Source organism: Daphnia pulicaria, chromosome 8 (assembly GCF_021234035.1).
Source record: "Daphnia pulicaria isolate SC F1-1A chromosome 8, SC_F0-13Bv2, whole genome shotgun sequence".
Classification (NCBI taxonomy): Eukaryota; Metazoa; Arthropoda; class Branchiopoda; order Diplostraca; family Daphniidae; genus Daphnia; species Daphnia pulicaria.
Window position 1 is genome coordinate 9,128,796 of NC_060920.1, and position 27,508 is coordinate 9,156,303.

Here is a 27,508-nt window from a genome sequence, read left to right on the forward strand (position 1 = left end):
CATGCGTGTCATGATGAACGTCTCATTTGATCATCAGTCCAGTACTTGAACTCTTGGTCTCCCTTTTTTTTAGAAATCCCCCCCCCCCCCCATGCGCGCTCCTGTCTCGTAGCTCCTTTTCTCTTATCAATCAATAAAGCACGGTCCGTGATTGTGTATCCTCGAAGAAGACGCTGACGACGTCGAGTCGATCCGGCCGCCGCCTTGTCCTGCACTTCCTAAAAAAAAATAAAATTCAAAGGATAGAATTAAAAAAAAATAAGAAAGAAGAAGGAAACGATCAAAATGGCGGTGAATGTCGTGTCGGATGCCGACAACTAAATTGAAGAGAAAACAAACTGAGTCCCCAAGAGAAAACAAGACACACACAGAGCAGAGAGATAGAGAGAGCAAAGAGCGAACATCATCCCTATATTGATTTCCCCTATGTATACGCATCCTATTACGTATGCGACGGAGCCGAGCAACAATACGAACGCTAAAGACGCGCACACACACACACCCCGATGCCTTCCTAGTTTTTTTTTTCTATTTGTGTTTTTCATCGAAAAACTTTTTTTAGATCATCGGCCGAGTTTGACGTGCTCAGTGTTTTTTAAAAAATGGTCTTTTGTTCCCAGTTCCTATTTTTATTTTATTTTTTTTTGCATCTCGTCATCTTTTGTACGACCAAACACAAAAGAGATGAGAATTTCAAATTGCTTTGCCCCTGTCCCGCGATCGATGATGGGATCAATTTCTGTGAGAATTGGGAGACGCAAACAACGACAAAAATAAATTCAAAGGGTGGATAGAAGAGTTGCACAACATCGGTAGGGTTAAAAGGATCCCATAAAACTGAGTGTCTGTGTGTAAACAGTGTATAGGTCATCCCGCGCCGACAGAGGGATATGAGGTGGTTACAAGGCAACGACGTCTAGAGACCACAAGACGCCAATGAAAAGTCAAGTGCCAATCTTCTTTCACGAAGGGTGAACGACAGTGTAGACCCCCACGTCTGCGGTCGATGGCCAACTCAACCGCCAAATTTACATAATAAGTCAATTTGCTATAACCGCGGTTGTAAACGGATTGCGAAGATGGTTGAGAGACTCGATTGCCACCATGTTTTGTGTTTGTTTATCTTCTTGTTTTCGTTGGCGTTTTTCGTCTTTTTTTTTATTGTCTGTGCTCTTATTCTTCTTTTTTTGAGACCACGCCGGAGGTTGATTTTACGTTGGTCGTGATCCCGGCTGACGAGTGCTCTCCATTCGAATTAACTTTGAATAATTCGGTAGTTTTTATCCCCCGCTGGCGAGTTTGCTTCCATCAGAGTTACTTTTCAAGATAGAGACGGCCGCTTGTTGATGAAGGACGAGAAATGCTGCCAGGCCGAGTGCAAAATGGGCAGCAACTTATTCTCGGGACTGCCTGATTTATGCAAAGTGCCTCCCATGTTTCCCCCCTACCCCCCGTCTATGAGTGATTGGAAGAAAATCGATAACGTCTTCGCAGCCAGTTTCTGCAGCATCAGACTATTCGTTCTGTCTGTATATTCTATCTGGGAATAGTATCTTTAAATAAACATAAAGGCCAGGCAGTGAAAGTTAAGGGTACAGACACACGAGCGCGTGTGTGGATGCAAATGGGAATACTAGGAAAGTCGGGGGTGCGGCAATCTATTTGACTACGGATCGATTTGTCTGACTTTTTTTGTTCTTGAATAAAATAGGCCCTTTGAAAACCGGATGGCTTCGAATGTTTCTAAAGTGCGAACGAAACGGAAGAAGTAAATGATGTTTGATTTTTATTGTTTTTTTTTTCTATATAACAATATTTCGTGAGTTTTTTTTTTATTGGGAGGGGATTGACTTTTACTTCCCCGGCGGCCTCGCCCACTTGTCTGCATATTAATCTCGACTCTAGGCGTATGATAACGCCATACCTTTTACGTTTACTCATTTTATTTTTCCTAAGAAATTTCGAGTAGCTTTCAGCCTGATTCTCAATCCTGTCTGCTGCTCCTAAATTTCAATTGTTTTCCATATCGGTTGACTTTTGTGTTGTTTTGTACGCACCAAAATCCCTGCTCACGATGATGTGAGGCCAATATTTTAGCGAGGGGTTATTTTGTGTAGCAAGTGTTATTGCCTCAACTGCAATCTACTTGGATTTTCACTACAGGCACACACGCTCCCTATCATGTAGAGTAGTAGTCGGCTAGTCGTTGATCCGGACTTTTTCTGGCTCTGTTGTTTTTTGTCTTCAATGGCCAATCTTTTTGTTTTTGGCTCCGTATCTTCTGTCTAAAGAACACCCGCGAGGACGTATACACCAAAAGACTTTATATATATATATATATATATACTCTTTTTCCTATTGGATGCCTTGGCAATGTTGTTATTGTGCTGCCCGGGGGGTTGTTGCGGCCCCTGCTCCGCGAGTTTCAATCACAGCAGCAACGACTTGGGCTCCTCGTTAGAGAACGCTTCACTTGGGGCAAATCCAATATGCTCCGGTGGAAGTAATTTTTGAAAAAAAAAAAGGGAAAAATATTCTTTCAGTCTTTTGTACGTTTATGTGTTTGGGGTCTTTACCAATAAAAGCTGCTATGTATATATATATATATATATATATATATATGTATATATACATATTCAGTTAAAGAGGCCCCAGCTCGTCGAGCTTTTCTTTTCTTTTTTTAGACATGTCTGCGTAGACATCCATGCACACTACGCACTGCACTTTCATCTTTTTTTTTTTATTATTCTGTTCCGCTTTTCTTTTTCTGTTTCTGCATTAAACCTATTATATATCGTCGTGAAATCAAAGGATCGCATTGGCCTTTGAGTTGAGCACACACAACACACAAGCGCCAGCGCCACCCGGATCTAGGAATAATAAATCAAAGTCGGAAATCCATTCATCATTTTCGGCGATCAAAAGCAGAAGTGCTTGCTTCACCGAAATAATAATAAAGAGGGAAAAAGGAAAAGAGAGAGAGAAATAGGGTAAAAAAAAAAGAAAGATATCTGTTGCTATACGAGGCTGGGCTCCTATATATATATATTATATATACTTGCCAGTCCATTATGAATTTCCCAGAGTCTTAGACCCGTATGTGAGACAGAAAGATAATACTGCGAAGAAGAACTCTTGTGTATTTATATATATGGGTTGTGTACAGAGGTCGGCAGTCCCAGACGAGCCGGGTGGGAGTAAAATAAATGGCTCTATAACCGTGCCATGGGGGAGGGAGTTCATCTGCGAGAAGAAAGGGAAAATGATGACCTAATAAATGTCTAGATGCTTTCAGGACACATATGAAATGGATCACGCCAAAAAGGAGACTGTAAAATAGGAAAGGGGAGGGTAGAGACTAGAGAGAAAGAAAAACAACAAAATAATACAAACACATCAGCGAACACTATTTCTTTGTTTCGGTGGGGACCGGTTAAACGGATCACATATGAGAGCTGCGCATAAAAAAAGTTCGTTCATCTTCATTTGGGGACTCGCTGAGGCCTATTGATGTGAGATGGAGCAGGAATATGCCTTCTGTGCGTGACATTTGAAACTTGAAAATGTGACATTCGTGCCAACAGAAATCTGTGACAAGGAGGGAAGCCCTGCAAGTCGTGTTCGCTTCCGTTTATTTCTATATATATTTTTTTTCTTTCACCCTACATATTTGGTACCGAGAACTAGCGGCGGCGTGAATAATCGATTTCAATTTGTTACTACTGACGTAGTAGAACGGGCGGTCAAAAGGCCTCAGAAAAGAAATCGAATGGCACAGAGACTTGGTTGTACAATGCACAGGGTTTTTGATTTATCTTCCGATCGGCCATTATTTATTTTCTGTCGCAGCGCCCACCATATTCGCATCACGCCATGTCTTCAGCTCCTATTTTAGTGTTACCTGAAGAGAGACCTTGTCACGACAATTTCCTTTTCCATGTTATCTTTTTTTATTTTTATTTTTCCTTTTTTGAAATCTTTTCCAAGATAATGGCATGTCGCACGACTCGTGCACGTCCTTTTGTCCTAGACTGCTGGATATTGGAGATCCCAATTCCGGATGATGTGCACCGTGACCTTTTCGTTTCGGGGCCAATCGCCAGGCGAGCAATCCAAGCGCGACATTCAATTTCTGTCGATTTGCAAAAGTAGCCAAGGCTATTCGAGACTAGGATACACACAAATTGAACGCAGATCAACTAACACACACACACACAGAGTCGGGGGAGTGTATACGTGCGGCCACATAGTCAGATCGCGCAATATCGTGCGCCTCGTTCGCAGACTGTCCAGGGAAATTGTGAAGGAGCCAATCAAGAAACAGAGAGAGAAGGAGCGATCCCAGTAGACGGAAAAACTCTTGCTGGGTTTGAATTAGTGATGAGGAAAATCTTATCGATTTAAGGATCACGAACGCGCGTGTCTCTCTCTCCTCTCTGTGTGTATGTTCATTATACGTTGCGGTGTACACGGTCGGAATCAGGTCCTATGGCCATGGGAGCATGGGAGCAGAGCGCAGCGCGGGACACGCAGTTCACATAAAGGGAGAGCTGCTGCTGGACGTGTACATATCTAAAGATAGAGAAGGTAAAGAAGAAAGCTAGACGCCCGGACGCCCGTTGACGTAGCCTCGCCCGCCATCGCCTTTATCCGCTTTGCCCCCCTATAATCAATAGAAATTTTTTCCTCCTTATTCTTTTGTCTGGTTAAAATGGGAGACTAATTCGATTGATCCCTTCTACCCTCTATCGCCCAGCGAAGCCTTCGTGTAATATCCTGAAAGAATCTGGGAATGTCTGGGAATCGTATCGATCTGGCCTTGGCTACTACCGACCACTTTATATCTGGATGACCAGTTTTCTCCTCAGACCCCTTTCTCGCCGCCGCCGGGGGCCATTGTTTGTCACAAACACTTGAACCTTCCTCGATGGAAGAAGGCGGAACTTTGAAACAATCTCGTCAAACAAAAGGGAGGAAAAGTATAAAAGCAGGTCAAATGCATTCAGACGATGAATTTGCCCAAAAGACTGAAGGCCTTCAAATAATGGCGAATAGCGATCAAATCTTTTTTTTTTTCTATTTAACTTGAAGGTTTCCAGAATTCTCGACCCCATATTCCTGGAACACATTGCGTGTTATGGCGAATTTAACGGGGACGGTGGAAGCTGGTCATCATCGTTTATTCCACGGAGCCGTCACACGAAGTAGATAGTCGGTAAAAGCAGCTTACGGAACGTGGAGCCTCCCCCCTTTCCTAATGGCAACGTTAATGACAGAGTTTCTGACTCCATTGCGACCCATCAGAACAGGCTATTTTGAGATTCGTTATTAAAACGGGCAGGCACTCCCTGGCCGGCCACATTTTAAAAATTAACAGGTCGGTCGATTCAGCGCCAGAAGAAAAAGTCAAGTGACAAAGGTCGTCGATTTGCCTTTTGAATCTACCCCTCTCGGTTTTAATAGATTTAATCAATGTCCCCCCCCCCCCCGGCGCAAAGTGCGTGTTGATATTGACGTAATAGTGTAACACAGGGTCGCGCCTGGTCTCCTTTTGAAACGCAAATGAATTTCTTCTTTACGTGACGCTCATTTTCGTCCCGCAGCAGCCAACCGTGTTACCCCCCAGGCTCGAAAACTAGACAAGCTATGAATTCATAGTCAGATGGATGACTCTTGCTCGCTGAGCCGTCGTCAGCAGACCTTTATACGGTGGAAGAGCTGCTGACGGCTATGGGAATAATAGCGCAGGGATTGGTGAAAAATGTAAAATTCATTATTGTATATTTTCGGGACGATGCTGAGAAGGGCCCAGCCCTCACGCACGAGCGTGCCTTCGATGGACTTGTTGTTTTATTGATAAAGGCAACTGTGAATCTGTTGGTTTCACCCCTAGCAACCGTTGTTGTTAGACTGGCTATTGTTGCACCGGCTGCATGTACAGTCGCTCTCCGCTCCGCCTCACACATGGTACGTATGACCCAACTTTTCGGCTCGGGCCCAACCAACCCCAAGGGCCAATACGAATATCAATGAACAGGCGAAACCCCAAACGTGCTGCTACCTCTCTTTTCGTGATTGCCAATGAAGACTTTCAATTGCGGGACTCCCTAAAAGAAATGAAAAAGAAAAAATGAAATAAAAAAGAGTGCGGTTCCGGTCTAAATATACTTCTTCTACTTCCTCTGTAAGGCCTTAATATTTAAAGTCATCGTGATCCAGCGGATGCCAGAAAGAAAAGAGAGAGAGAGAGAAAGAAAGAAAGTCGATGTGATATTTAAAAACATACCTGCACGAAACTGCGGCATCTGACAGTTGTGCTGAGGAGTTATTTTTTCCAACTTGCTCACGTAGTTTAGTGCTGATGATCCCATCCAGCGTTATTTATTTTTTTATTTTTTAGGAGGTGGATCCCCTCCCCAGGGGTAGTAAGAAAGAGATAGAGGGTTCTTTTGCAGGGACGTCGGTTATCGACCTGGAATACAATGTACTATGCTGGATGTCTAGTGTACTGTATGTGTGTGCATGCGGATGGCGAAGAGAGAGAGAGAGCGAGAGAAAGGGGGCAGCAGAGTTGCGCCAGCTCAGTCGCTTGGTAAAGTCTCGACGCAACTAGGCGAAGAACACAAACTCCTCCCACTTTCCCTTTCAAGGAATCGCTAGCGACGCCGTCCGCACTGCCAGGAACACGGCAGTCTGTCGTGGTACGTTGGTCAGATAACGACAACGACCACTCACACACCCCCTTGTGTGTGTGTGTCCAATATTTTTCGTGTGTTTGTGTGTCTGTGTGTGTGAGTGTGTTTTCTCCTTCGTCTGTTCTGTGCGCGACCGTCGCTTGGACGCCCCATGTGTTTCAGTGAATTCTCATCCGGAATTGCGCTTGCTCCACTGGATAATACTTTTAGACATTTCACGGGTCGACAGAGCGCAATGTATTGCCATTTTTCTTGTATAATTTTCACGAGATGCTTGCTCTTGTGAAAACAACAACTTTTGTTCTTATATTGATTACGATGGTTGTGGGTGTATAAAGCTTCTTTCCCGTCACGGGACGGATCGATGATTCCGGCCGTCTTTGCTCTCTCTCTCTCTCTCTCTCTTTCTCTCTCGACTCCGCGCTCAATTGCCTCCAATGTCTCAAAGAATCAGCGACCAGACGGCAAATACACACACACACACATTCAAATTTCTTCCGCAAGCACGCAAGCTTTTCACCCAGACTTTCCATCTTGTCATGTTAGCCGTCTGCCGTTGTTGATATTGCGGGACGTCCCTTAACTTGCTTGCCCTATGTGTGTGTGTGTGTGTGTGTGTGTGTGCTCGCCCATTTTCCTTGCTAAAAGTGTTTGGCTTTTGTAATCTCTCTCTCCTTGAACTCGTCGCCGATCGATTGTGGCAGCAAAGTCCGGGAATTTCCTAGTAAACACAGCAGCAGTCCGCGGGGCCATATACACACAAATACACACACACAGCATGTCCGGTCTGGGGGGGGGGGAGGGTATCACAGGCAACGAGTTTTGACATGTTTTGTGACATTATAGAGAAAACTAAAATAACATGTGTCACAACTTTGAGCAAAGAACTTTTCTTCTTTTTTTGAGCCATCCAAACTCTACTTTACTGGAAGTATAGCACTAAAAATAAAACTCCCAACCCCCGTCGGTTGATTCGTAAATTTCGTGCCTTCTCGGCCGATTGCGATCGCTTTTTTATCGGCTCAAAAGAAAAACCTGGTTGACGGTTTATATAGATTTATCAATCAGCTGTTTTCTTTTCTTTCTTTATTTTGTTTTTACTAGCGATTTAAGGCGTATTATGCATTCCACTATATTTCACGACAACGTGTGGGTTGCACACAAAACGCCAAAAAGACGCCCAGTTAGAGGATAATAATTCATGAAAGCAAACGTCACTGCTCGACCCATTCCGTGTGCCCGAAATTCGAGTCGACTACTACCATTACCGACCCTTTTGATTATGTTTATTTATTTTTCTTTTCTCTTTGAGCGCGAGAGGTTAAATGGGATGCTGTCGTGTCGCCTAGTCGTTTGTTTTGTGCGCATTGAAACTTCCGCATTGGGGCTGAGATCTCTCTCTCTCTACTGCCATTATGCACAGCAGCTCCGCCCAGCTTCTCCCCATTTGGAATTTGAATGAGTGTCTGTCTCTCTCTCTATAGTGTCTGTAGTATTACGCCAGAATAGAGAGTTTCCCACAGTTGCGAGTTGGACAGTGTCTCATCGTATTCATTCGCTTGAATGGATTGCTAGAGTACACACACATCGAAAGTGACCAAAAACCCCAAAATAGTTTTTTTTTTTCCAACTAACGTTTTTTTCCCGTCGAAAGAGTCAAAGAGACAAGAGAGATGACGGAAAGATTTCATTTGATCGTCGCAAAGACGTCAAAAGTTCTCTCCTTGAAAAGTCAATAAAGAATCGAGGCGTGTTCCTCTTTGGTGAACCGGAAAGAAGCCACCCGAAAAAAAAAGAGAGAAAGATGATGATTTGGTTTCCAATCTCGATTTTTATCTTTAGCATTTCTTCTCCTTTTTCTGCAACATTTTTTTTTTCTTCTATTCTTTTCTCCTTTTCGGACAAAAGTTGCGCCATGTCATCCTATCCGACAGCCAAAGCCGGTTAATATTATCTACGCTGTCGTCTTCATCTACGTCAAGTGTCAACAAGACTGTAAACTAAAGAGACGACTCTATCGCTCGAGTGGCCCTGTGTGCGTTTCCTCCCCCCCCCCTTGGCAGCCGATCGATTTTCCATTGGTGTAATGCGGTTGCGTTGGCCGCCTCATGTTGCACTAGTCATGGTTGACCTTCTTCTTCGTCTGTGTGGCCGCCGACTCGATTGAAGTCGTCGATAAGAACGGAGGAAGGGGGGAAAAATCTGATCAGGTCATGAACACCCATAAGCCCCGATCATCAACACCATGACGAATGATGGAATTGAATAAAGACGGAGTCGACTGCGCCTCTGTCATCGGCTGCGCCCTCGACTCCGCACCGCCCGCCACCACCAGCACCTCTACGGCTTCTTGTTGTCAGGAGCAGCCGGCCGCAGCTGTCAACGCTGACGTTTTGCAAGCCAAAATCAGCGCGTTAGAGGCGGAATTTCTCGGTGCCTGGCAGATCCTTGAATTCCTCTCCACCGAATATCTGGCCATGTGGGAAAGGTTGGAAACGGTCGAGCTTCTGCTCTATCAGCAACAAGCCACTATCGCCCGGCTAGTCGGGACGTACGGCGACGCGGGAGCGCTGGACGAGAAGCAGCCGTCGTCGGTCGACGCCTCTGCTATTATTAGCGAAGCCAACTCCACCACCATGGGCGGCCACCTCCATAATGGACCCAATTTGTCGCACGTCAAAGAAGAGGAGGGCGACGACGACGATGATGACGACAGGTTCGCCGCCAAAGTGGAGGCCCAGCTTCGCTCTCTCGAGTCGTCGGAACAGCAGCAGCAGCAGCACCACCCTTACTCGATTACGTCGGTGGGTCGCAGTCGTCAGGCCAGTCGATTGTCGGCTGACGAAGCGTTTTATCGCAGCCTCAATTCGGCTCATCGCGACAGTCCGTCAATGATGTCCGAATCGGACTACGAATTGCGAATGATTTGGGAGTCGGCCTCCGCCGGCCAGCAGCCATTTCATCAAGATCCCGCCCGCCAGTCTGAGGAATCAATTGGCCACGTCTTTAGCGCTCAAGATTACTGTCATTACAGGCGAAGTAATACGACGAGTGGCAGTGGCCAGCCGGACCTTTGGTCCAAGGGCAAGAAGCCCAAGCCTCCGGACGACCTTGGCGATGACTCGCAGACCGAAGACGATGAATGGATGTGGAGGAACAACATGGACAGCTCCTCGGACTGCGCCAGACAGATTCGCGAAATCGAACGAGTGAGTCGCAAACTGAAGAGGGATTCACAGAGGCTTCAAGAGCTTCGTGAGAGACTGGTCCAGTCGTCCAGTATTCCGCAGCATGTAACGCCACATGCTCCGGCTGATCCGGCTAACGATCTTCACGAACAACTGCGACTGGCGTTCCTGGAATCGGCCCGGCAGAAATCGGCGCGACTCCATCAGCGCCAGCAAGTTCAGCCACCCAAAGCCAACTCATTGGGCTACTCTTCCAGCACCCAACAGCCATCGATCTACCCCGGTTCCTCGTCGGCGATAGTGGGAGCTCCTGTACATATCGATCCGCTACATCTAGGGCGGAGCAACAGCTCCGACAATGTTTCACCCAGTTTTTCTTCGTACCTACGGACGCCGATCGAAGTGCAAACTGCTGGGCACGACAACGACGCCGCCAAACTTTCGAACCCGACTTCTCCTCTCCTCCAGCGCTCAAAATCGGCTCAGAAATCGCCGACTCCGCAGACCAAAACACCAATCATTAAAACGAGGAGCGTGTCGGAAGAAATTGCCCCAAATTGTTTGGGCAACTATCTGAGCGCTGCCAGCTCGAGGTCGCCTAATAAGGTGCCCAGCGCTTCTCGCTCGCCCAGCCGTCGAGCGCAGAAAAGTTTATCACCAACCCGAGTCAATCGAGTCAACTCGATGCGATCCGATTCGGGGGTTTCTTCTCTCAGCGGCAATTGGTCGTCGATGGACCCCGAAAGATCGCCCGTCAGTCCCAGTCAAATGTTGGTCTTGGCCGGACATCATTCATCTACGCAACAGCAAATCGAGTTGATTAATTCGGTCCCGCCTCCTCCCGCTCCCGCCGACGGTCAAAACGCTCGACCGAGCAGCCGAATGATGTACGAACAACCGGCAGCCTCTCCTTCCGCACGTTCCCGGTCTCAGCCCAGTCAAATTCAGCCACATTTAACAACGGAAACGTGGAATGTCCAGGGCTCCATTTGTTCCGTGGCGACAGCAGCATTTCCAGCTGCCGGGTCCAATCAACGGGCCGATCCTTATCCCGATTCCGTTCATCATCCCCACGAGGCGCCAGATGGACCTCGATCCCGACAAAATCATCCGGCGCCGTGTAATTTATCTCGAAACAATTCAACGTGGCTGGAAACCGAAATTGACAACCCGTTTTTGCCGACGACGCTGGATGATGAATGGTACAGCCCGCGAGGCGTTGTCCACCCTCAGACTGCACCCCATCAGCATCACTACAGATCAAATACGCCAAGTCCGGCTCCCGGCTCCCTGCCCGAAGGCCATTTCGTTCCAGAACCCGCCAACGTACTCAACCAGCAGCAACAACCCAAACAGTTCCAGTATCCTACTCTGACTTTCGAGCCGTGTCAGGATGAATTAGTTCGCAATTTCGAATCGCATCCTTCCAATTATATCCAGCAGACCAAATCGGCCGGTTGTTCTCCGAAACAGAGGCGCCGGCTGCACTCGTCGCCGACGTCGTCTATAACGAGCCAACGGTATCAACAACAGGACAATCAACGCCAACAACATCCGAATCTACGACTGGAACATCAGCTCTCATCACCGGGCCGATTAGTGCAAACCACGACGCCAGCCGAGCAATTATCTTCATCATCATCAATCGATTACTACGATCTCTATTACCAGACGCCATCATCGCTAGCTCAGCAACAACAACAACAGCAGCAGCAGCAGCAGTATCAGCAGCAGCCTTGTTACATGGAACATAATCATAGTGCTTACGGTAGCCAGGAAGGAGTCTATTTGTTCCGCAATCCGCTACCTAATTACGAAGAACAATCGCCCTACGAGACGCGTCGTCAAAGTGGACAAGAAGAAGAATCGTCCTCCTCTTTCGGCCATTCGCCGTCCTCTTTCCCCGCTTACACCACTTCGAGCCAGGTGATTGTGTCACAATGCGGATACATTTCCATCGCTGCTTCCAGCGGGCCTTCCCGGCCGATCTCTCCCGGCAAGCAGCCGCGGAATAGCCCGCGCAAGAAAATTCGAACTGCCGTCAATCAAATTTTCAATCGTCCCAAACTCAAAAATCGTTCCGTCTCTTTGCCGGGTGTCGACGCTATGCAGGAGATGGATCGGCAGCATTTGCCTCACAGCGCCAGCGGAAGCACTGGGCGAATGGGCGGGACGGACGACGGGAAACGCTTTTCGTTCAGTCGGACGTCTTCACTGCCCGGCTTGAAAAAAGGCAAAAAAATGATGAAGCAACTGACAAACATAATCGGTGGGCGAAGAGGAAGTAATGATGGCAAGAGACCCGGAAGCCTCCAGTCGTTGCCTCAATCGAACGACGATTGGACGACCGTGTCTCGGCGGCCACTTCGGACGCTGGACGTCGTCGGCAATCATTCGGGAGAGCACGGCGTTAGTCGAGCTTTTGTATCGTACTGTAACGAAGGTTTCGATTCCGGCAACGATTGGGACGATGAAATGTCGGGCCAAGTAGCCACTGGAGGCGCCTCGAGTCGAGTGTCCGAGAATTCTCTTATTGCCCCCATTCCTGGAACGGTTCCGGTTTCGGATCCTTCGCTATTGACGAGGCGGCCAAGTGGTCCCTCCACTGGAGAATTCGCCGCTTCCCGAGCCTTGGGTCGCTACCGTCGAATGGCGGCAGCTGAAGCAGCTGCCACTACCATTACATCTCCGGTCGCGATGACTCTGCCAGACGTTGCAATCGTCTCATCCGGCGGCGGCAGTCAGCCGGAGAATCGCCGCAAGGAGCGTCGACCATCCGGTTCAGATGATGATACGAGTCTCAGTCTCAGTTTGAATTTGGACTTCATGGCCCGCCATTTATCGGCGGATGAGCAACGGGACTACGACCAGCAGCAAGAGTTTGACAATCAAGAAATCTTTTTCCCAAAAGTTGCCATCAAATCCAGCCCCAAGAGAAGTCAAAGTGATGCCTGCAGCACTGCGGCGGATGACTCTGCGAAATGCTCTTTGACGGTCCAAGTTGAGCCGCACCCTCAACCTGCGGATTATTTGGAACCGGATCAATGTCGACCCGCCGGAAGTGTTGAGAGTGCTCCGGCTTCACCAAGGCCGTTGGCCAACGTCAACCGGACAGCCCCGCGCTGGCAGAGCACGGAAGACAGCATTGACGTCGATGACGAATGGTATCGCTACGGCATGATGCAGCTGGAGGAAATGGAACGCAGGGCGGAATCCGGCGGAGCCGACCTGTTGGCAGAAGCGGCTCGCCAATACAATCAACAAACATCCTACGACAACCAAATGCAGGCAGTTTTGGGCGAACTTCAAGCCAGAGTTCCAGTTTATCCAGCCATCGATGCCTACAGGAGCCAACCCATCGCCAAGGAGATGGTCATCCCGTCCGACGAAGGCTACGGCTACTTGCCGCCGGCCCAAGAAAACTGGGACTACGCCGTCCCGGCAGTCGTTTACGATCCGGCCATTTGTGCCGAGCCTGCGCCCATTGTGGGAGAAGAAGAGAACGACGACTGGGCGGCTTACACCAGTTCTCCAAATAGAGCCGGATTCGCTGTTCAAGAACCCGCAATGGGATTGGAACAAGTCAGCGTTAAAGCGCAAGATGAAGACGACGAAGACGACGACGACTATTCTTCCGGCGAAACTAGCGGACCCGATAGTCCCCATAATCAGAGTTTTGACGATGATAACGAGAACGAAGACGGAAACGAGCCCTTTTATCCGTACGATGTGAGCAATAATAAAGAACGGGAATACTACGAGCCAACTAGACACACGGTCGAGGCTGCGATAGAAACGGCGGCCTCTGCAGCGCCGGCTACTGCTGGTTTTTACCCGAATAACCGACATTCTATATCCGGATCTCGCGGTTCAACAACAGACTTATTTCCAAGCAGCGGTAACATCCTGTCAGCCGCCGGAAGTACGGCCAGCAACATTGCTTCGTCCGTCTTTTCATTTTTCACCTCGACCACGGCGCTCAAAGACGGAAACGAAGAAGCGTCAGAACCGCAGCCGTTCGGAACGGATGTCTACTACACTAGCGCGAACAATATTGCGGCTGCCGGAGCGGCGCCAACGACTGCAATAACAACAACAGCATCAGCAGCAGCGGTAGCAGCAACAACGACCGTTGAATCCCCCGGACAAGTTGCCGAGGCCGGTCTCAACTACACCCAAGATGGCGATGATCACATGGACGCGTTGGATCCCGAGCAGCGTAAAATGCTCACGCTGACTACCAAGGGTAGCGCGGCTCGATGGAAACTAGTCAAGACACTGCGAGATAAGAAAGCCGAAACGGCCAGTGGTGCTGCAACGACTGCGACCACCAGTCCGACGAATAACGAGGCGGTAAGAGAAACTTTTCCCGTTCGAGTTGTGCTGCTCCCCCTAAAAAGCAAAACAAAAAAAAAACCCTGGGCGTTAGCCATCAGTCCGCTGGAACGAAACGTAACGGTCACGCCGAATACTGAATAATTTATTGCTTTAGCCATCTTTTACTCGGTCGATCCATAGCCTCCCCTCCCTGTAACTTTATTCGACCAGCTCTTAAATTTTACAACAAGACGCACAAGTCGCTCGCTGCAGTCAGGCTTTTAGAGATACATCCACTCGATGCCAAGATGGCGGCCAAGGCCAATTTCTAGGTAGCACCAAGAGCTGAGAATCACTCGCTCCGAAAGTAGCATTTCTGTTTCAGACATTTAAAATGTAAAAAAAAAAAAAATAACAAAATTCGACACCAGAAATGTACTAGAATCCTCCCCCCTTGTTGTAATCAAATTTTTTCTCCCCTTTTTTTTCTTTTTTTCGTACAATGTGTCGGTATCTGACAATCGTAATCTGACGTTACCCGACTGCCGGAATTGACAAATTGGTTTGTGTAACTGTATACTTTGAGTTACCTAGAAATCGACTCGTTATCGATCCCTTCGAATAGAGAGTGGAGTTGTTGGTATCCATTTTCCCCCTTGGCACAAGAATAGCAATGCCTCTTGGTGGGCTTCCACTGTAGCTCATATCCTTCCGATTTGGTGGCGGTTGGTTTCTTTTCTCTCTCTCTTTCTATCTCTCCCCACCCCACAACTCGGAAGTAACAGCCTCTCACACCCCCCGAGGATAATCCAGAAGGCAAAACACGTACACAGGAAAGGATCGAGCGAAAAGAGTGGGGGAGAGAGAGGGTATGGCGAAAGACTGAAAGTAATCATACTTAAGTCTCGTCTCTCTTTTGATGCCACGTATTTTCCGTTTTTTTTTTCTTTATTTTTTATTCTTCACGCCGCTAGTCGTAATGGCCTGCCAGTTACTACTACTATTCGACTCGTTCGACTTTTACGAGGAACTAGACAAAAACGAACAAAGTTGATCCGCTTTCCGACCTTTTTCTTTCGCCATCAAGAGAAGAGAACACAAATTTGTTGTCGGGATCTCTTGAGGTTTTTTATGGGAGTTGGGGGAGTTGGGGGGAAGCGATCGAAGAAACAAAAATCCAGCGCTCGCAAGGTGTCGCCGGGATAGCGCGCGCCTGTGTCAGACAGACACAGAAAGGGAGATCAATACGAACTGAGCTGTAGTAGTACTATATGCGGACGTCGCAATGGATGAATGTATATACAAGGATGGACCAATGGTAGAATAGTCTTTCTAAAAACACACACACACATCCAGACAAAAAAACAGAAACCTGAGCAGGCATTCGTGCGTAGCTTTTGTGACGCCAACTAAATACGAGGGGAGAAACAACAAAACATAAATAAAAAGAAAGAAGGAGAGAGAGTATAAACAAAACAAAACCCTACACGACACACAACAAAAGACGACACCCGACATCAGCCATCTATATAGAATGGATTTGGCCATTTGCTGACACATTGTGGGGCTGCTGAAAGATGAAGATTATAGAGAGAGAAAGAGAGTAAAGGAGGGAAAAAAATATGACGGGCAGCCTAGCGTGAACTGGCTGATATTGTGTCGGTGTTCAGAAATTGAAAGTCCGCAACTTGATTATTTAAAGAACATTGGCTGAAACTCTTGTTACCGCGCGGGGGGTTAACGAGTTCGGTGGCCTCCTTGTTCGTCAAGGGAATGAAGGGCTCTCTTAGCACTTGTCTAGACTCATCTCTTGACAAGACAGAGGAAAGTTGTTAATGGGAGTAAAGAATCATGTCTGATGATCTGCAAAGGGGGGAAAAAAGGGAGTTGAAATGAGAGGAAGATGAGCGGCGTCAGGTCGTCTTGCGTCAGGAAATGGGCACGCACGAACGTAGCAGGAAAGAAAAAAAAAAAAGAATATATACATAGTACCACACCCAGACACACACACACACACACACAATTGGAAGTTGGGTAATTGCCTTCTTCCCCCCATCGACGCCGACCCAGGAGAAATGAAGACTGGATGGTGTATAGTAGTAGACAGTGCGAAGGAACCGTCCGGATGGCCATGGGAAAGACTCCAACTGTCCTTGATGGATCTCTGGCAACTCGAGAAACCTTTTCCTTGTCGTCCCTCCGTATACTTTCTTTTTATGTAAACATGTACAGAAATAGATATTCTGGGTGTGTCCACATACGTTACGTCTGATCAAATTCTGACGTTTTATTAATAGAAAATGGTCCACGACGAGGAGGGATGTGATGGGTTGTCGTCCAATTGTCGACCCCCAATCGATGATTTCAATCACCCGAAACAGACTGAGAAATTTCGTGGACTTGTTCAATTTCGCGCTCATTTTTTTTTAGTCAATACTGCATTCAGATTTTCCCAATATCCAATCTTTTCCAGTCTAGTCGGCAAAAACTCGTGTCGTCCATGGTGAACTTTTAGAACCGATTCTCGTCGTCGTCGCCGCCGCATTTCCTGCTGCCCAGCAGCATCAAGCTGGCAATGCCACGATCGATAAAGTCTTAAGGGTATACGTATGTATATATATACTACATATATATGTATGTATGTAGTATAGGTACTATCTGCCAGGGTACCGCGCACGCTCAGGTGATATCAATGTACTGACGTCATCTACTTCGTCTCTTATCTTTTTTCGGCTTTTTTGATGAGGTCGGATTTCCCCTTTTATATTTGTTTTTTTCTTCATTTGGTGTCCAAGAGGGCACTGCCAACCTTTCAATATTGACCGTCGATCACAGGGTGTTTTCTTTCCCATCTCCTTTTTTGTGGAGGGAAGTATCCATGTCAAGTATTGGTGGAAGAGAGGAGCAAAGTAAACCCTATTGTATCGGACTATCAGTTTTATATCTCAAGCTCAACTTTTTTTTTTTTCCTTTTACGTCCGAAACAAAATTGCGATGTCGCAAGGGAAAACAGCTTTTTACTTTATTTTTTACTGCGGCACTGGATTCGCCGAGCTGCCGATCCACGGCTCTAAAAAATGGTATTAGACGTTAAATAAATAGGGCGTTGAAATTTAACTGCAATTTGCCTAATGGAATTTTCGAACGCGTTTAACTCGCTTTCGGCTGTGCCAACTCAGCCGCTTTATACTAACGGAATATACGGTTACTTAGTTAAAGGGGCTATCAAAAGGGGGGGGGGGCTGCTTACCGTTATTGTTGGATGCCACTACGCTATACAGAAGGTGCCGCTATTGTTTTATTAGATAATGGAATCTGCCCAGGCTGTTTAGCAGCACAATTGGCCCTGGGTTACTGCAAAGACTGTATGTATGCAAGCCGTCATCAAGTGCGGATGGATGACTCACTTAGTTACCTTTATGCTTGCTTTGTTTTTGTGTGTGTAAGCGGGATCATATAATATTAAATGATGAAAACGGAAGCGAAGGGAGTGCACACTGAACAGTGGGAAGGATTGGCATTAACAACGGGGAGAGGAGCACGGATAATAGTCTCAGGGGTCAGTGGGGGAAAAAAAGTTTAGTTGAGCAACTTTAGTCCACATAGGATCATGAGTTGACTGCTCTTCTATTCTCTGATGCATTCTTCAAATAACGATCGCTTTAATATTTAAATTATCCATCAATCCCCCCCCCCCGACGACATGTATACAATGTTATTGGACAGCAAGGCGGCAGCTAAAATAAAATATTGATTCTGTAGACGCATCGACAGTGAATTGAAAAATGGAACCAAGTACGCCGAGATCGTCGCGTCGCCACGACGACTTTCAATACAATAAAAAGAAAGGCGGAAGTTTATTGGGCGTATAGACAGCGTCGTCAAATCTGTCCACCCAACGAGAACAGAGGCAGAACATCAATAAACAATTCCAGTTGCTTCGATTTGGATTTATAGTTGCCGTTGGCCGTTACTCGGCAACTCCCAATATACATTTTCACTTTGCAAGGCCTATAGAGATAAAGGGGGCAGAAAGAAGAAAAGACTTTTCTTTTGATTCGCCAGAATAAGCATTGACACTTGTATATCTAGGGCAGCAGCCTTTAAAAATCCCCGAGCTTGGCAGTAGTCAGTTTTATCGACTGGCATAAAGGAAGTTGACAGTTGGCAGTGTTGGGAAGATGTTGACAGAGCTGATTATGCCTGCTTGTTTGGTTTCTCTGATTTTATTTCCCCCCTTTTTTGAGACTATGGAGACTTGTATATAACTCGCCTGCATCGCTGTGCAAATCGTCCCGAAACCCCTCCCCCCACAAGATCGTGATGTTTCTTGAGTGTTGACAATGGAAAGGCGGAAACCTCGTCGTTAAAGGGCCTCGATATAATCTGGGGCGTAACACAAAAGCCGCATTCCGGAACTACTCCAGCTGATGAACTGAATTTTGGGGGGGCGGAATTGTAAAAACATTCCCAAGGATTTTGAAGCCAAAACCCGGGGAATATTCTCGCTTGCGAATATCTTCCGATTTAAACTCTTATCACCGGTCTTATCGTCACGCGGGAGTCGAGCGACGGGACTATCTCTGCCAATGAGACCGTTCGTTTCCGAGGCGCTCCCACCGGCAAATGTCTACCAGCCCCGCGCTTCAGTCTCGTTCCCCAAGTTTCTTTTGCCTGGCTCTTAACACTTTCAACATCTCCCCCCCGGAGGCTCTCTTCGTCATCTCATTAGTAGTCGTGAGTGTGCACAAGTAACTACACGCCACCATGCGACGTTGTGTGTCTCGGACGACAGTTATTCTATCCGGCAGTAGTCTGCTTGCTCCCGCTCTTTCCTACTCGGCCAACACACCCACCCAACCCCACCCGTTTTCCATCCCATCCAATCCTCTAGATTTAAGAGGAAACATTCCGTTTTGACTCTTATTTGCATATCCATAATATTGCCGGAGATGATCAAGTCGGGAGCGCCAGACTTAATATTTTCTCTTTGTATTTCGATCATGAACTCGATGTTAATTTTCCGATTGTCTCTTCATTTCAGAATGGATCCGGTGGAGCTGGAGGACGCGGCAGTCGAGCTAATGGGTAACGTAAAAATACTCAATCTTTCCATAGTCTTTTCTTAGGAGGGTTTGCAGTGATTGGACTGGGGTTCTTTTTTAGAACGAAAGATGCGGAGATTTTCGCTAATCATTTTTTTTTTGTTGTCTTTTGCCTTTTTTTCTTTTTTCTACTTTCTTTTAAACCATAACAAATAGGCTGCCCGGTGATAATCCGTTCTACAGCAACATCGACAGTATGCCAGATATACGACCCCGGAGGAAATCGATCCCTCTCGTCTCTGAGCTGGTACACAGTCCATCTACTACAATCTTTTATCTAATACGCGCGTTCTATTGAGTCGATAGCCATTGTTTTGTTTTGTTTGGGCTTTTTATACGGGAATTATTGTGATGGTAACCATGACGACAACGTCTTTCCGCGTGCTTGGGTTTTTGGCTCAATGTCAATGGTTATTAGAGTTGCGTTTGACTGGACGGGCGGGCTGGGGGGTTGGGGAAATGGGAAAAAGGTGAAGGGCGGCGAAGGGAAGTTGAGATCACTTGCTGAAATGGGCACTTTTCACACTTGATTGGTGTTTCTAAACGGCCACCTAGCGCTTTCGTACCTCCCCTTCCGCAATGGTTTCCGCCGTGAATCCTTCATTTCTTCATTTTTTGTAGACGTGAATAAAGTCGGTGGAACGGAGCCCCCCTTAGGCTTTGTTTTTCTCGCCGTCTACAGAAGCACTTAGAGGCCTAGTTGACGGGATATTATGCAAGTTACGCCCATGCCTGCCCTTTGAACAAGAGCGGGAGGGGGGAATTACACCTATAAATCTTGGCAAAATTACGAGGAAGTAAAAAAAAAAAAAAGAGGATAAAGAAAAAGTAAAGAAACCCATCAATAGTGTGAGCTATTTTTTAGGATTTAGGGAGAAACTAACACCGCTACAAAAAACAGTGTCATTTCGAGGGTTTTCGTATTGCGTATTCTGGACGGATAAAACTTGAAAGTGACCGAAATACTTGGTCGATTGCCGATTGATGCAGTTGAGGAGATTTTAAAATCAGAATAATAATCCACGTCAATCTCGTTTTCGAACACAAAAAAAAAACCCAGGTGTTCAGATTGACTTTTAAAACAGAAACATTGGCAGAATCATTCGGGCCGATTGGGACCCAGCCCATTTCCCGCAAGTTTATTGGGCAATAAATGCGCGCCTCAAATAGTTACCCCGTGTTTGTTTGACAATGTTTGATGATGGCCTACTTATGTCGTTAAATTTTGATTATTAACTTGTATATTGTTACTCGATTCACGCGTTCCCCCCACACTGGGCTCATCCAGGTTCTCAAGGTACAGTATATACAATACGCCACCCATTTAATCGATATCAATTGATCCTAAACGTAGTGCATGACATTACCCCAATTTGATGGACGACACAACCCACACGAAACTTGTCGCGATCACGCAATAATGAATTACGGTGGTTTTCGGTAACTTTTCAGACGATGGCGGCGACGAAGCGCAATGCCGGATTGACGTCAGTTCTGCCTCGAGCCACACTCAACGACGAAGAACTGGTAAAGAATAATGCATAGAATTCATGTGGGTGGCGGTGGCCACGTTTGACGGACAGCCGCTCAATACATTATCGAATTGTTTTGTGCGTCCCCTTTCCCCTCTCTGTCATGCAGAAAATGCACGTCTACAAGAAAACGCTGCAGGGCTTGATCTACCCGATTTCCAGCACGACTCCGCACAATTTCCAGCCGTGGACGGCCTCCTCGCCGACCTACTGCTACGAGTGCGAGGGTCTACTCTGGGGCATCGCTCGCCAGGGCGTCCGCTGCACCGAATGCGGAGTCAAATGCCACGAAAAGTGCAAGGATTTGCTCAACGCCGACTGTCTCCAAAGTGAGTGGGCACGAACTATAGTCAGAGAGACGAACTAACCCGATTCTATATAAGTATACAATCGATTGCACAAATGATCAAGTCTTGACACGCCTCGATCACGTCCGGCCATCACAAATGTAATAGACTAAAATAACACGTCGCCCGTTGACTTTAGGAATCCTTTTCGATGACGACGACTCCAGTTTACTGAATAATTTCATGCACATAGGTCAGAGTCTCCAAAATACTCAAATAGCGAGCGCCGCTCGCTTGGCGCCGACTTTTATTTCATAGGAGGCCATTAGACGCATTTGCCTAAAACAACTTTGCCAGAAGATTAAACTCTTCATCGCCCCTAATGCCTGTCTTTTGATAGATGTGCTTATGGACCATATGCTATTTGACTCAAAAGCTCATTTGAATACCCATTTAGATTAAACGATCGTTCCGCTAGTTGAAGATCTTTTCCTCGCTCAATTCCTTTCCGTCCCTTTTTCTTGACATTTTTTATTTCCCTGCGCTCTTTTATTTATTTATTTATTTTTCTTTACTTGTTTCATTCTCGTATATCGCGTTGGGCTTGGCGCCAACCATTGGCATATTCGGCGTAGAGCAGATGACATGAATTCTCTTGTGTGTGTGTCTGTTATTGATTTTCCAATTCCTTTTGAAAATGGCTTGAATTTCGCGCAAAGGGGCGGCCGAGAAGAGTTCCAAGCACGGCGCCGAGGATAAAACGCAAATCATCATCACGGCCATGAAGGAGAGGATGAAGCAGCGGGAGCGCACCAAACCCGAAATCTTCGAACTCATCCGGTACGCTTGTTTTCTTTTTTCCCCTTTTCTCATTTGTTTTAATTTTCGCGAAAGTTTAACCAAATTAATTATCGCCTCCGCTGAAGAAAAAAAAAATAATAATATTTGTTGATTACGTGAAACCGCGACAACTCGTAATCGAATGAGAAATTACGGCGAGAAGAGTGTGTCTGTAATCTGCATAGATAAACCGGGTTATGCAACTGTTGTCTCACCTGCACTGTGAATGCAGATTCGGTTCTGCGAAGCGCGAATTATGAAAGGACCGGAGCTGTGATGATGGAATGTGATGTGACATGTGAAATTTAATTTCAAATCCTCAAACGTACAAATGTATAGGGCCGTCTTCGGAGTTGAGGAACGCAGTCATAACGGTCACATGAAAGCCGTCAAGCAATCCGTTCTGGACGGGACGAGCAAATGGTCAGCTAAAATAGCTATTACAGGTCCGTCTATAAATGTTTATGTAAAATCCAGCAACAAAACCAAAACTGTTCTTCGTCATTCCGACAGAAAACAAAACATGTTTTCTATCCTTTTCTATCTCTATTTGGCTATCACACCTTTTCTTCCCCTCTGAATGAATCTCAAAAACAAAATGATCACAAGACAATCAGAATCGTTCCTTAAAAAAAAAAAAAAAAATAAAAAAAAATAAAAGATTCCAGAGGAAACGCAAACCACACGGGCACGACACAAGGGGGTCACGTAAAAGAGTGCTGGAGATGTTCCAAGAGAACTCCCACCCAATGTTTCGTTGTGCCTTAACTAGATTTCTGTAAATAGCAGACATTGGCCATCGTTCCCTTTTTCTTCTACTCTCGTACAAATAAAAAAGAAAACAAGACAAAGTAGAACAAAACAAATGAACGAAATCGATCAGATTTTCCTTTGTTTGTTCGGTTTCTTTGTGGTTGAAACATTTCCAGCACTCGCGTCTGAAAATGGAGAAGCGGCGGAACCATTTTGTTAGTACATCCTGTTTCTCATTCGTTTGATTAGAACTATACTCCATCATCGTTAATGCCAATGAATAAATCGGGGGGCGCTTCTGTTGAGCGCGTGTCGTGCAATAAAACAGACACGACGACCATCGGGAAACTTTTAGAGACGACAGAAAGAAGAGAAAAAAAACGAATGTAAAGCAAAACCAAAGTAGTTGACGTATCCAATCTCCCGAATTTCTTCCCCTCCATTCAAACTTTCCACTCTAATAACAAAGCGAGAAAAAAACCAATCAGAAGTTGCCATGAATCCCCCAGTACTACTGCAGTCTAGTATATACCAACATTAATAACAGTAAGAAGTTCTTTTTTAGCAATTTGTTGGGAATACCAAAACAAACCTCCTCTTTTTTCCCTTTTATTTTTCGCCCCTATTTTCGGGCGACAGTGACGAATTTCCCTTTTTCGGTGGTGCAGTAAAAACAGTAGACGTCAACAACAATGGTTCCGTAATTCTCCAACAACGTCGCAAAACAAAAAAAAAACTAATACGTGAGAGAAACCAACCCGCACCCGGATGTGTGTAACGCACTGGAAGCGCAAGTCGTCGTGTTTCGTGCGGGGGTGCGTCCATCTGCACCAGCTGTTCATATCACTACCTGATGGGCATATATTGGCTTTTTTTTTCTTCTTCTTTTTTTTTATTTCGGTGCAAAGGGATGTTATTATTATGTGGGGCGCTTTTCCTTTGTCTTCCTCTCATACGGAATGAAGAATCTTCGTGTCATTCAGCACTCGTCATCCCGCCATCTTTCTATATATATATTCTATCGGTGTTTTCGTGGATTTTTTTTTTTCGGCTGTTACATTCAATCATCTTCTCTTTCTCCTTTTAGTATATATACATCTATGTATATGTGTATATATATATACATATAATATTTCTAAATCCACTCTACGTATCACTATGGTGTTTGGTATAATGTGCTTTTCTCGGTGTCACGTTTTTTTTATTGATTGTTTTTTTTAATTATTATTATTATTATTCATACGTGTTTCTTTATGTGCTTCGTTTTAAAATGATCGTGAAGTGAAAGTGTGGTGGTTATTATCCGTGTTGACGGTTTGGAACTTTGAATACCGCGCGGAATGTTCGATACGCGTCGGCGGACCGATACTAGCAAAGTTTAACGATCGAATTGTAATAAGTTATAACATTATATGACGCCAGAGGGGGGGGGGACAGTTGAAAAGTCCACTGGTGAGTTCGAGCTCGCTCTCTGACGCGTAGACGACGGAGAGCACGCTATTGAATTCTCGTATAAATGTCGATTTTATATGCATATATATGCGAAAAGAAATCAATAATAGAGTCCGCAGTGCAGTTTGTTACGTGAGAAGCAAACAAGAAAGAGATGGAACAAAAAATTTTGGAGTGGGAGGGCGCCCCGGCGCCCGGAGTCAAAATGGGACTGTAATTTAATTTTTGTTTATCTCTCTATCTTTATTTCTCTCTCTCTCTCTGTCTCTTGATTTGGTTAACTCTTCATCTCGCAACACCCGCTGTTGTGCGGCTTCTTCGGCGATCCTGCAACTCCCCATTTTATCTGAATTTCCGTTGATCACAGCGTGATATTTAATGTGGATCCCGACACCCACATAGACTCCATAGAACAGGCTGAGTTGGCGGTGCTGGAAGGCACGGCCAACTGGTCCGCCAAAATTGCCGTCACAGGTACAAACATGAAACCAACAATAAAAACAAAACAATTAAAAAAACAATAAAAACAAACAAACAAAAATCATCTTTAAGTAGAGCCGTATAGCAGACATGCCACCCCATTGAACCTTTTATTCTTTTCTTTTTTTTTAAACTCACGCCAATTGATTTTAAAAAAAATCTAAACCTTCTTCCGCTCTCCCAAATTGTCTTTCTTTTTTATTTCCTCCCTTTTGATCTGCTGCATTTTTTATGATAATATCTCCTGCTCTCAAGTCTCCGTTTCATTTCATTTGAATCAAACGCGGTTTCCCCAGTATATTTGGTTGTGTGTGCGCGTGTGTGTGACTCTTCAGATGCTTGAAATTGTACAACCTATCTACTTATTTAATTTTTATTTTTCTTAAAAAAAAAAGAAATATTATCCATTGGTAAAAGAAACTGCCATTTATAGCACCCAATTCGAAGAACACGTTTCGCACTTGGTAGGAAACAAGGGAAATTAATTTAGTAGGACATAGTGCATACGGTCTAGAAAACATATCGGTAGCCTTCGGCATCCCAAGTAGCTTTTCGAAAGCGCCTTTTTTTGGGCGCGTTATTGATCTTTTTGATAAAAAGAAATGTGCATGAATTTATTTAGAACACTATCCGATCTGAAGTTCGCTAGTTCCTAGTTTTTTTTTTTTCTTTCTTTCGGGGAAGCGCCGTTATTTATGTTTCCTATTTAAAAAAAGTTTTTCTTATTTTTTTAAATCGACTGTTATTGACAAGACTTTTTAGCAATTTTGAAGACGTATAGGACCGTTATAGAACCATATTATGTTTGTTTGAAAACATGCTTGCGTCAAGGCTGCGCCGCCCGTCCGTATAATAAGGAGCGAAAGAGAATCATGAAACCGGGGCTACCATCATCCAGGTGATGATGGTAGTTCTCAACAAAGTGGAGGGGGGAACGATGAAAAATGGCTTCGTTGACATGTGAAACAGTGCACCCAATTGTAACCGTCTCTTGCGTGTTCCAAATATATATATACCTTCGCCTACCACGGTTGATCCAGCCAACAGTGCTGCATATACACAATAACCCCATGTGTGGTATATATTTCATGGCTTCGGTTGGCTGGCTGAAAGCTTGAAAACTCCTTTCTCTCTAGCTCCACCATCTATGCTCCTCTCAGTCCCGTCAACTTACGAATGACATTGTTTTGCATCAAAGTTGCCGATCGTGACCTGTAGCCATGCAATGGCCCCCTCCCCTATCCAGGTTTTATTTTTATTTTTTTCTAGCCGCTTTTATTTTTTTTTTTAGAGTTTCGGGGCGCTGCCTCTCGGATCGATATCATGCGAGTTCTTCCGTCAAAGAGCGCCTCTCTCCTTTTCTATTCCCCGTAGCCCTTTCTCTTTGTCCCTTTATTCTCTTTCTCCGTCTCTTTCTCCCCTTTCCGCCTTTCTTCGCCATGTCTTGATATTCTTAACTTTTGACCCATTTCTTCAGCGCAGCATATACATAAACTGAGCATGGCTGAACGACGCCGCTGTTTTTTCTTTCCAACCGCTCCTGAAATCTTCTCTGTAAATGTCAGCGTGACTCCCACCGTTTCCCATCCGCCGTCTCTATTACCTGCTTTAGAGCCCCGCGAGATGACGATGGCAATAATAATAATAAAACAGGATTAGAGTCAAAGTTTTCTCTCCCCCCTCTTTCATAAAAATAAGGGAGTAGGAGGAGACACCCAACAGGCTCTGCCGAGCGGGATTTGGGTTTCCCCGTAGCTTAGATAGACTGGCAAAGAATACATAAGACATAGTTCCCATTCTTCCCGGCTTCTCTATACTGCTACATACTCATCTTGATTCGAGTCCTGCTCAATTACAGCCCAGCTTTTTGGGTGCAAATAGGACGACGCATTGAATACGGATAATGTGCGGACCATCTAAAAAAGAAACAAACAAAAACAACACACACAAAAGAGTAGCTTGGCAACGACATTGGTCTGACACAAAGCTTGTACGTCTTTTCCATGTCATTTTGTTATTGTTGTTGATGTTCTCTTATTTCCTTGTTTGTATCACGTAATTCTTGTTTTCTTTTTCTATTTCGGGTTTTTGCCCGGCCTTTGTTTTTCTTTCTTTTTTTCTTTTGGCTTGTTTGTTTGAAATCTTGCTCTAGTGCGCGGTTATCGGCTTGTATATATATTGGACGGCTATCTGTCCCTCTTCGTGTTCGAGACTTTGGGCTGCACGGCAATGGCTTGTAACCTTGTTTGTTTGTTTGTTTGTTTGTTTGTCAAACAAACCAAAAGAAATATTTCCTAGGTTTCCCTGTGCACACCCCCCAATGAAACTGTGTCACAAACCTCACGGACACTCGTGATGGTCAGAAAAAGAATTATCGATGATGTTAACGATTTTGTCTACTATTGTCTCCCTCACACGTTCGACTGGGAATCCAGTGATTTGCGCCCAGGGATTGATCGCCAAAGATAAAAGCGGGACGTCCGATCCTTACGTCACCGTCCAGGTGGGCAAAGTGAAAAAGCGGACCCGCACTATGCCCCAGGAATTGAATCCCATCTGGAATGAGCGATTCTACTTGTAAGTCTTAAGCCATTTTTGAACGTTGTTTTCGGTTACGCTAATGCCTTTTGAATTTCAAATGCCAATTCTGTCCACTTCGACAGCGAGTGTCACAATTCCTCGGATCGGATCAAAGTTCGTGTCTGGGACGAAGATAACGACTTTAAGTCGAAAATGCGTCAAAAGTTCACCCGCGAGTCGGACGATTTTCTTGGACAGACAATCATTGAAGTAAATCCTTTTTTTTTTTGTTAGGGGGGGGGGATGTGTCGTTTTTTAAGTAGAAGCTTTACAATTTCT

The 27,508-nt window shown here is 45.5% G+C and overlaps 2 protein-coding genes across 7 annotated transcripts in view; both read left to right on the forward strand.

The window, feature by feature from the left end:
• LOC124310854 (tyrosine-protein phosphatase 99A-like) overlaps positions 1-27,508 on the forward strand; it is a 691,797-nt gene that overhangs the window by 560,523 nt on the left and 103,766 nt on the right. The gene's annotated exons all lie outside the window — the stretch shown is intronic.
• Positions 2,705-27,508, forward strand: part of LOC124310811 — a 32,898-nt gene continuing 8,094 nt past the window's right edge. Inside the window, exons 1-12 of one of the 6 annotated variants that reach the window (XM_046774823.1) lie at positions 2,705-6,932; positions 8,604-14,236; positions 19,245-19,288; positions 19,462-19,552; positions 20,594-20,602; positions 20,758-20,832; positions 20,947-21,166; positions 21,324-21,377; positions 21,844-21,964; positions 22,304-22,410; positions 27,085-27,226; positions 27,313-27,439. In XM_046774823.1, coding sequence (XP_046630779.1) covers positions 8,948-14,236; positions 19,245-19,288; positions 19,462-19,552; positions 20,594-20,602; positions 20,758-20,832; positions 20,947-21,166; positions 21,324-21,377; positions 21,844-21,964; positions 22,304-22,410; positions 27,085-27,226; positions 27,313-27,439 — 6,279 coding nt within the window. In that variant the 5' untranslated portion in view covers positions 2,705-6,932; positions 8,604-8,947. Of the gene's footprint in view, positions 6,933-8,603; positions 14,237-19,244; positions 19,289-19,461; positions 19,553-20,593; positions 20,603-20,757; positions 20,833-20,946; positions 21,167-21,323; positions 21,378-21,843; positions 21,965-22,303; positions 22,411-24,536; positions 24,644-27,084; positions 27,227-27,312; positions 27,440-27,508 lie in introns of all 6 variants that reach the window. The other 5 variants (XM_046774824.1, XM_046774825.1, XM_046774826.1 and 2 more) reach the window with 5 other exon arrangements.